Source organism: Echinops telfairi, unplaced genomic scaffold (assembly GCF_000313985.2).
Source record: "Echinops telfairi isolate 266 unplaced genomic scaffold, ASM31398v2 ScPeMD7_25;HRSCAF=90, whole genome shotgun sequence".
Classification (NCBI taxonomy): Eukaryota; Metazoa; Chordata; class Mammalia; order Afrosoricida; family Tenrecidae; genus Echinops; species Echinops telfairi.
The window spans coordinates 31787747-31799013 of NW_022103922.1; the positions used below are offsets into that span (position 1 = coordinate 31787747).

The window sequence follows — 11267 nt, forward strand, 5'->3', positions numbered from 1 at the left end:
TTTGGAGTTTGTTCCACCAGGTCAGACTGTTAATCAAGCTTTCTACTTAGAGGGTCTAAAAAGATTGTGTAACACTGCAACAAAAAATACCTGATTTGTGGCAGGCAGGGGACTGCTTTTGCCACCATGACTATGAACTTACTCACGCAGTCATCTCAGTGGGCAATTTTTGGCAAAACAGTATGCCTCTCTTGCCCCACATATTTTACTCACCTGACCTTGCTCCGTGCTCCAAGAGTGAAGAGGGACATGAAAGGACAGCAATTTGATGATGTAGAACAGGTAAAGAAAAAAAAACAAAGGAGGGGCTTGTCAGCCACCCAAACAGATGAGCTTGAAAAATGTCTCCAAGACTGGAATCGCAGATTTGACAAATGTATTAAGTGTAATGGAGAATACTTTGAAAGTGATAAGGTTGTTTTGTAAACAAATTTAAATACAGAGCTTTGAAAAAAAGCCCGTTTGGGGGGATACCCTCTGGGATAGTTCTAATGTAGCAATATTTAAAATTAAAAACTGCAAGAAAATCCCCCATTCTTTATAAATGTACACTAATTAGGAATAAGAACAACCAACCTGCTCAGGCACTATTTTTAAAATCTCATACACTATAAATAAGAAAATAAGTCAGCTAAACCTCATTAGAGGTAGGTTATAAACAGAATAACAAAAAAATAAATGCACTACCTTCGAGTCGATTCCAATTCATAGGGCTTCTGTGACTGTAAATCTTTATAGAACAGCCTCATCTTTATCCAGTGGAGCGGCTGGTAGGTTCGAACCGTGGACCTTGCAGTTAGCAGCCCAGCTTATCCTGAAGTACCACCAGGGCCTCTAGGTATTTCTGTTTTTCATTTTGATACAGTTTCAGTCAGACATTTCTGTGAAGTCACTATTCATTACTATGTCGTTATCAGTTACCATGGAGTCAATTCCAATTCATGGCAACCTTATGTATATTAACGAATCTTTGCCCAGCCTTGTGCCATCTTCAGGAGCTCTGGTGAGTTAGTGGACTGTGTCGTGAGCTGACTCAATGACAGTGAGTTTTTGGTGCCATCTATCTTCGTGATGATTGGTATGTTTGAGTTCATGGTTGTGGCTGTTGTGCCAATCCATTGCACTGTGGATTTCCCTGGTTTCCACTGGCCCTCTTAATTGACACCAACTATGATGTCCTTTTCTAGGAGCTGGTCTTTCCTGAGTACATGTCCAGAGCATTCACGTTGCATTTCTCCTTCTATGACGGATTTTCTCCTTCTTCTGGTAGTCCACAGTATATTCAATAGTCCTTACCAATACCACAAATGTAAATACCAATTACTAATATGTTCAAAGACTTGCCTTCCTCAGCTTAAATACTCTGACTCAAATATTCTTTGTATTTCTCTTCAGTGGTTACCACCTGCTTCATTTCTAAGAGGGTATATTATAGACCATCTAGATAAAACTTTCTGAAAGCACAGCTGATATATCCAATAGCTGTTCACCAAGTACAGTATTATAACACTGCTGTTCGCTGTTGTTGAGTCATGAGGACCCCATGCACAACAGGACCAAACCACTGAGATACACAGGGCTTTCACTGGATGTAGGTCACCAAGCCTTTCTTCCTACTATCAATTCACTTGGAAGCTCTGCTAAAACCTTTTCAACATCACAGCACCGATCAAAGTTCCATTAATGAGTCATGGTTATGCTTCAGATGGAAGAGCCTTGGAGGCGCAGTGGGTTAAGCCCTGGCCTACAAACCACAAGGTCAGATGTCCAAACCCATCAGGGGCATGAGAGAGCAAAGTGAAGCTATCTGCTCCTGTAAAGAGTCACAGTTCTACTCTGTCGTACAGGATCACCACAAGTGGGATCAACTCGGCGTCAGTAGGGTGCTTGAGATGTAGCTACACTGACTGGACACAAACCCAAATCTCCTGCGGGGATGCACAATTCTACATTGGATCACTACTGCCTCATTATACCACGGAGGGCACCACCTGAATGAAATTTACCTTTAATCCGAATGTTAACTTTTTTTTCCACCTTTGCCAACTCTCCTAGTCAAGAAGAATATTACCGTATGTACTCAAGTATAAGTCGACCTGAATATCGGCAAGACACCTAATTTTACCACAAAAACTGCATTTAAAATGTGCTGAAGAACTCGGCTTATACACAAGTATATATGGTATTTTAAAGAATGGATTTTAAAACCACCAAACATAAACTAGAAGATAGAAAGTTAAGAGGCTTAGTTCTAATTAAATGCTAAGTGCTCTGTATAGCTTGATAAACAAAAGGGGAAAAAGCGGCCCCAACTGGTAATTCAAAGTTCAACAAGGTTAGTGTGCTCTCTTCTTATACAAACTGTGGTGAGGCCCACCAGGCAACTTACAAGATGAGAAAAAAAGTCTTGCCAAGAAAAGAGCCATTGGTACTAACTTTCTTTCCAAATTTCTCCAGCATACAAGCTGCATGGAGTTGTACACAGGGACTTCAAAAAGTGCATGGAAACGAATTTTTTATTTTTAACATTTTCCGGGAGATTTTTGATGCATCCTCATATGTTCCATAAACAAGCTGTGTGGAGCGGAAGCTCCAAGGGGCAAGCAGTTTTCACAATGAAGAATGTTCTGATAGCTTTTCTAATGGGACCAAATGTTTTCCTGTTCCTATCTACTATGCAGAAGAGTTGAAAAATAAAATATTATATTAATTAAATCATTCTTCTGCCTGCTAATATTATTTCCTTAATGGCTGTGTTAATTTTAAATTTTGTGTGTATAAGTTTGCATCTTACTTTCCTTGGTTTATCAGAAACCATGAATTTTCTTTGGCACTTTATAATCTTTAAATTATATTTAATTTTATAATTTGGATGAAGAATACAATCAGAGTAAATTATTCCTGATCACAACTTTACACAATCTCTAATCCAAAGTAATTATCATCCTCCATCTTGCACTAAAAATGAAACAAAACTGGGATTTATAGTATCTCACAAGATGCTGGACAGACTTTATAGACACCACCTTAACCAAGTAATAAAACTGAGCACCTGCATATAAAACAACCTTTACCTACCACCTTATGACATGGTGCACTGAGAAGAACAAATCATTTCTGTCCTATTTTTACCAAAAATGCATAACATAGTTCTACTGGCTCTAATTATAAGAAAGCAGCAGACAAACCCAAACTGGAAGGCATCCTACAAAATTACTGACACACATTATTCCCTTATGTCAATATCATGAAACAATAAAAGACTAAAAAACAGTTTCATATTAAAGGAGACTAAAAATTGACATCTAAATACAACGTATAATTTGGGACTTAATTATGTATGAAGGGCATTATTGGAAAAATATAAACAAAATCTAAAGATTAAGTTAATTTTCTCATTTTGATCACCGCACTGTAAGAAAGAGAATGTCCCTGTTTTAGGGCTTGGGTTTTTTTGTTTTGTATTTTCTGTTTTCAAAATACACACTGAAGTGTTTAGGAAGATATAAGCATCATGTCTACAAACTTCGTCTCAAAGATTCCAGAGAGAAATATGTAGAGAAAAGGAGGGAGAAAGGACAACAGCAAATGTGGTAAAAATGTTAGCTCTAGGTGAAGGACATTCCGGAATTGTGTGTACTACACTGAAACTTTTCTCTAAATCTGAAATCATATTAAAACAAACAAGCAAACAAAACCTACTAAAGTCATGTTCAAAGAGACTTACATAACAACTTATTAGTTAAGTGGTAGGCCCAGGGCACAACCCCAGGTTTATTCATAGTCTAAATATTCATGCATTTCTCTCACATCAAGCTATCTCCATAGATTATCTGAGAAAACCTCAACTGGACATCACAAAGAGCCCTGGTGGCACTGTGGGATAAGCATTGGAATGCCAGTGACCAGGTCGACAACTCAAACCCACCAGCAGTTCCAAGGAAGAAATATTAGGTTGTCTCAGAAATCCTATATAGGGTCACTGAGTTGAAATCAATTAGATAGCAGTAAGCTTACTGGAAATTTAAAACTGGGTAATACACACTTTACTGAATAAAGTTAAAATTAGCTCACCAGAAAAGACTTCAAAAAATTAGATGCCTGAAAATAATGAAGTTGGGGGGGGGGGAACAGAGAACTAGAACTGATTGTGATTGCACAAATCATTTTAAAGATGATTTAACCATGGGAGGATGGGGTTCTAAAATTGTGGTAATAATCGTAAAATTCTCCTTGATCTAATTGAAAGATTGAACTACTGAAATTTATGGTATGTAAATTATGTGTCAATAAAACTGTTGGGGGGATAAGATGACTAGATATATGAATAATATCTATAATGCATAATATTTGTAAGTGCTCATTATACTTTTATACGAAGGAAAGATTAGAAATATAAGGATCTAGACATGCCTTCCCCAACTCGGTAAGTATGTTTTTCTCCTAATTAGATCAACAGAGCAATCCTCAAAGGACCCAGACAAACACTATCAGTGGCAAGCCCTGGAAGGAAAAGCACCCCCAATTCCAGTCTCAATTCTCTGGGTAACAGCCAGGGAAGAAAGAGATACTCCAGTTTACAATCCAAACATATTATTTGGCCCTCCCTTCAGAAAACCATCTTTTTAATCTTTGCCAACTTGATAAAACATAAATAAAAATTTTAAATGTCCTTGTTTTAATTTCTGTTCTTTGATCAGCAGAGTGGTGCCCATGAATATACATACATAGCTTATATATCTTCCTTGAAAACAGATTATTCATGAAACAAACTTGTCCTTAGCACTTATTTCTAAATGGAAGGCCACGTTCAAAAAGTCCAAGTTTTTCAACATTGGACAATCTTTCCGATTCAAGTGTGAATAAAAGCGAATCAGCATAAGAGTATTTAGGGGCAATCACCAAATCGGCAAAGACATCTATCTGTTAATACTAACAACATGAAGTTAATCTGATACTTCAAAATTTAATACAACAGTGAATTAGAGAACCCCCCTCTATGTCCTTCACAGAACACTTGGGGATATATTTTTAAAGCTCATATAATAAGTCATTAAAGCGAAGTCAGATCATCCATCTGAAATTCTAATGAAGAGCCCTGTTGGCATGGCAGTTAAAGCTCTACATTAATAGTAAAGAGAGGTGGTTAAGGCACTATATAAAGAAAAAGCAACAGCTAGTTGCTAATGAGTAGAAGGGAAAAGTTCAGGATTTAAAAGGTGTTAACACCCAACTATACTTGTTCAGTGATATCTTTCCTAATAACTACTTTTCCACACATGAGTCAAAGTCCTGCATTTTCCCACAAGAGAGAACTTTAAATTACCTACGTGTTCTTAATTTACTTAATCTAAATAAGGCAAGGAAAGTTCCGCAAAAACTTACCTGTACTACTTGTTTCTGTGGTTGTGTTGACTGTGCCACAGAAACCTGTGGTTTGTCCCGAGCGCCTCGGGACCGGTCACTGCTCACTGAAGTCATCATATACAGTATATACAAAATAATGTATGTACAAAATAGAAAATCTGGGGGGGAAAAGCAGAAATGGTAAGCAAAACTTCCAAATCACAGAAAAAGGGGAGAAGAAAATACAGAGGTGAGTCAAAACATAAAAACTCTCGAACCCAAATTGTTAAGAAACAGTCTTAGGATTTTTTATTGTGCAATTAGCTCTTAAACCAACTTTATTTGTGCAATTGAAACAGCTATATGATGTGCAATTTTAGCAATTCTAAACAAAAATCTGAAGTGCCACCAGTTTTAATGGGCAATCATTTTATCATTTGTTGTTCTTAGGTGCTATCGAAACGGTTCTGACTCATTGCAACCCATGTACAACAGAATGAAACATCGTCCAGTCCTGTGCCATCCACTAGGTATATACCACTAGGTATAGTTTTTCTATATGCAGTTAGTTCTATAGGGCTCTTCCCACTTGCAATTGGTATGTGAATTCAAAATTGAGCCTAGCCTACTTCCAGTCAAGACTGCACCTAGCAATAATCCAGTTCAAGATGTGATCCGGAGGACAAGCCATATGCAAAGGTTAAAACTTATCTATAAACAACACCCAAAAAAATAACTCAGAGATAAAAATTGCACATAAAAATTTCCTTCATTTAATCAACTATTTACTGAACAGCTTCTAAATGTGCCAAGCATATAAATTATATGCCATCAAAATATAATTATGTATATGATTACACAAAACTTAATTTTAACTAATGTCCAACAAAGGAACTGAGTAGTGGGTTATGAGTTGGGCTGCTAACTACAAGGTCAGTATTCAAAACCACCAGCCATTCTGTGGGAGAAAGATGAGGCTTTCTACTCATGTAAAGAGTTACAGTCTCACAATGGAAGGATGTATGGATTGTGATAAGAGTTGTACAAGCCCCCAATAAAATTTTTTAAAGAAAAAGAAAAAAATGACAGTAGCAAAAAAAAAAGTTACAGTCTCGGAAATCCAGAGGCTGTTCTACCCTGACCTACAAGGTCACTCGCTATGAATCGGACTTGACCCAATGGCAGTAAGTTTGTTTGTTTGTTTGTATTAGTCTCTGTTTTTTAGTACTGTCCAACTCAAGGTAAAGACGGGGATTTCTACTCCTATAAAGTTAGTCTCGGAAATTCACAGGGGCAGCTTTGTCCTATAGGGTCACTATAAGTTAGCAGCAACTAGAGTCCAACCATTAAACTACAAGAATACTGCTCATTCTTTTAAAAGGTTCTCAGACCATTTTGAATGACTAAGAGCAAGATAATGGGTTTCTGCTGGCAAAACAGCAGAGTGGGCACGTTTTAATCAGGTGGCCCTCTTTACCTTCTTTGTCCAATACAGTAGCAACTAGCTATATGTGGCCACTGAGCACTTGAAATGTGGTCAGTCTAACGGTGCTATAAGTGTAAAATATACACCGTAGTTCAAAGAATTTTATCTAGTTCTCTTAAATTTTTAAATATGGCTACTAGAACTCTTAAAATAGTATATGGCTTGGCTCACATAATGTTCTACTAGTTAGTACTGTTTTATACTATAAGATAACATGCTATTATTTATATAAAGGCATTCTGGGGGCAAACTGGGTTGAGCACTGGGCTGCTAACTGGTGATTCATACCCACTGTTCTGCTCCAGTAAAGATCTAGTCTCCACAACTCTCCAGAGCTGTTCTACTCCATTCTCAAGGACTGCTCTGAGTCACAATAGACAGTGGATTTGTTTCATTTTACTTAATATAAAATACTTCTAGTCAAACACTGCAAATAAGTATGCTCTTAACTGTTAATCATCAAGTCCCACTCAATGACTATCAAGAAGTCACCATACACAAATCCTGAAGAATGAAAAACTAAGAAAAAGGGGAGAGACAAAACCTTATAGATTAAAAAGCAGCTAGACTTAGGAAATCCATGAACCAAGAAAGTTTCCTACATTAGCAATGGAAAGCACATAAGCAAACCAGTTCTCGCTGCTGCATCTTAGAAAGGCTAAGGAATGGAGGGCACCAAACAACACTGATAAGAATATTTATGGGCAGAATAGTTAAGAATCTATAAGAGGCAACAGCCTGCTAGGTCCCTTCCTCAAACTACACAATTGTATAACTAGTACTTCATTTCCATCCACATCGAGACCCTAAGGTTTATTCTCCAGAGTAACTCAAGGATAGCAGGCTCAGCCAGAGATATAGCACTGTCCCATAGGGTTCCTAGGCTGTAATCTTTATGGAAGCAGATCACCAGCTCTTTCTTCCAAAATAAGTGGTGAGTTTGAACTACTAAGATTTCCAAGAGACTGAGTGCTTAATCACTGCATGATCAGTAGTCCTTAAGGGACTCAATACCACTCTGAAAATAGAATAATTAATCCCAAATTAGCCAGGTGGCCCTTAATCTCATCCTCTATTTCTAAATTCTGAAGAGGATGGAGAAATTGTTTCTAGGAAACTAACCAGCCTGAGAGAAAAGCCTAGCAGGAAATGACATTTGCAAGATACCCTGACCAGTCAAGCATCCCCATGAGGTCAGTTACAATGACGTCCATCAGGTACACAGAACCAAAGATTATAGGCCTTGACCAAAGATTACCAGACATTTGAGAAAGATCTCTAAGCATGAAAAAAATTATAGCAAAACAGAGAAAAGGTACTCAAGAAAGAGAGGCCAGCCCCAATCCCAACTATATGGAAAACTCCCTCCCCCCCCCAAGAAGAATTTAACTTCAGAGGACAGCACTGAAGCTACAGCTCAGGGAGAAGGGCATGTCTGATCAGAGCACACAGGAGCAAATGAAGGGGAAGGAAGAGAGAGTGTAGCACATCCTGGCCCAGCAAGATATTGAGGCCAATATCTGCTCAGAGCAGCCAATGCACAGAGAGGACCATAGCGGCAGCCCCACTACCAGACACTACACCCCTCACTGACCCATAGTGCTACGGGGGACAACACTGCAGACACAATGTGAGAGTGTGTCCAATCTGACCCCACCACACTGAGGCAAAACACTAAGGTAAGGTGACCAGATTTTAACATTGGTAAAGCGAGACACCATTGATAAAACGCATATGCTGGCGAAATAGCCACATGGCAGCTGAAAACCGTATACACTAGCTTGTTGTGCATTCTTTCCAAAAATTGGGACTTTTGAAAAACACCGCAGGATGCGGGAAAATTTGTTAAAAATCAGGACTGTTTTGCCAAAAGCGGGACGTCTGGTCACCTTACACTAAGGGTGTGGGAAGCAGAGCAAGGAAATCCTGAGGGAAAACCAAAAACAGACTTTGGGGCCAGGGAGTGGCGTCCCATCAGATTCAACCAGAAAACACTCCTAAAGGTCAACAAACAGTCCTTGAACTAACTACAGGCTTTTCTTTTGTCATTGGTTTTTTTATGGTTGTTATTTTCTTTTGTTGCTTTGTTTTGCTCTGTCTTGTTTTTTGTGCATATTATTATCTCTGCATGTCTATCTAGATAAGATAGGCTGGATAAACAATCTGGAGGAGAAAACAAGGGGACCAACAGTGCCAGGGGGACATGGGAGAGGGGGAGGCAGGGGAAAGGAAGTGGGTGTTAACAAACCCAGGGGCAAGGGAACAAGTGATCTAAAATCTATGGCAAGGAGGGTGTAGAAGGCCTGGTAAAGCTTGATCAAGGGCAATGTAACTGAGAGGAATTACTGAAACCCAAATGAAGGCTGAACATGATAGTGGGACAAGAGGAAAATAAAAGGAAATAGAGGAAAGAACTAGGAGGCAAAGGGCATTTATAGAGATCTAAATACAGCCATGTACATATGTAAATATATTAATATATGACAATGGGAAAATAGATATGTACATATGTTTATAGTAAGGTGTCCAGATTTTAACATTGGTAAAGCAGGACACCATTGATAAAACTCATATCCTGGCGAAATAGCCACATGGCAGCCGAAAACCGTATACTACCCTAGCTTGTCGTGCATTCTTTCAAAAAATCGGGACTTTTTAAAAACGCCGCGGGACACGGAAAAAATTGTTTAAAAGCGGGATGTCTGGTCACCTTAGTTTATAGGTTTAGTATTAAAGCAGCAGATGGACATTGGGCCTCTACTCAAGTACTCCCTCAACACAAGAACACTTTGTTCTATTAAACTGGCATTGTATGATAAGAATGCCAATAGAACACTTTGTTCTATTAAACTGGCTCACCTTCCCAACACAATTGCTGAAGACAAAGCGGGTGCATAAACAAACGTGAAGCTGATGGTGTCCTGCCCGGCTATCAAAAGATATAGCATCTGGGGTCTTAAAGGCTTGAAGATAAACAAGCAGCTATCTAGCTGAGAAGCAACAAAGCCCACATGGAAGAAGCACACCGGCCTGTGTGATCACCAGGTGTTGATGGGATAAGGTATCAGGCATCAAAAAACAAAAAATCATATCATTGTAAATGAGGGGCGTGCGGAGTAGAGACCCAAAGTCCATCTGTAGGCAACTGGACATCCCCTTACGGAAGGTTTCGTGGAGAGGAGACAAGTCACTCAGGGTACAGTGTACCAATGATGAAACATACAACTTTCTTCTAGTTCTTTAATGTTTCTTCCTTCCAACTATCATGATCCCAATTCTACCTTACAAATCCAGCTAGACCAGAGGATGTACATGGGTACAGATAAGAGTTGGAAACACAGGGAATCCAGGACAGATAACTCCTCAGGACCAATAATGAGTGTAGTGATACCAAGAGGGTAAGGGGAAGGTGGGATAGAAAGGGGGAACCGATCACAAGGATCTCCATATAACCCCCTCCCTGGGGGACAGACAACAAAAAAGTGGGTAAAGGGAGATGTCGGACAGTGTAAGACATAACAAAATAATAAAAATTTATAAATTATCAAGGGTTAGTTAGGAAATGAGGGCGGGGAAGGAGGGGAAAAAATGAGCTGATTGATGCCAAGGGTTCAAGTATAAAGAAAATGCTTTGAGAATGATGATGGCAACAAATGTACAAATGTGCTTGATACAATGGATGGATGTATGGACTGTGATAAGAGTTGTACGAGCCCCCAATAAAGTAATTTAAATAAATAACTCAAGAAACACTGTAGTGAAAACACAAGAAAAAAGTAACTTCCTCAGAGAGGTAAGATATATTAAAGTCACAAAAGAACAGCTATGTTTAAATGTACAGGGAGGATAAAAGAGATCTTAAATATGACAGCAGAAATAACATAGAAGGATTAAAAGGTAAGAATTGAAGCAATGTCACATACATAAAGTGGCCCAACAACAATAAAAATAAGATTCAGCACTTGTGGCTTAGTTGAATACATTATGGAATTGGGCTGCTAACCACAAAGTAGGCAGTTCCAACCCACCGGGCACTCAGAAGAACAAGATGAGGAGATTCTGCTCCTGTAAAGACTTAAAGTCTCATACCTCTGAAGGGACAGGGAAACTGTCTTATACGGTCACTACATGAAGTGGATCTACTCAATGGCAACAAGCTTGGGGGGGTTTTTTGTTTTGTTTTTTTTAATCGTTTTATTAGGAGCTCATACAACTCTTATCACAATCCATACATACATCAATTGTGTAAAGCACATTTGAACATTCATTGCCCTCGTCATTCTCAAAACATTTGCTCTCCACTTAAGCCCCCGGCACCAGGTCCTCATTTTTCCCCCTCCCTCCCCACTTCCCCCTCCCTCATGAGCCCTTGATAATTTATAAATTGTTATTTTGTCATATCTTGCCCTGTCCGACGTCTCCCTTCACCCACTTT

At 38.9% G+C, this 11267-nt stretch overlaps 1 protein-coding gene across 5 annotated transcripts in view; it reads right to left on the bottom strand.

The window, feature by feature from the left end:
* Positions 1 to 5520, bottom strand: part of UBAP2 (ubiquitin associated protein 2) — an 85903-nt gene extending 80383 nt beyond the window's left edge. For all 5 annotated transcript variants that reach the window (XM_045289165.1, XM_045289164.1, XM_045289163.1 and 2 more), the window contains exon 1: positions 5386 to 5520. In XM_045289165.1, the coding sequence (XP_045145100.1) occupies positions 5386 to 5484 (99 nt within the window). In that variant the 5' untranslated portion in view covers positions 5485 to 5520. The remainder of the gene's footprint in view (positions 1 to 5385) is intronic.
* Between the last annotated feature and the right edge of the window lie 5747 nt (positions 5521 to 11267).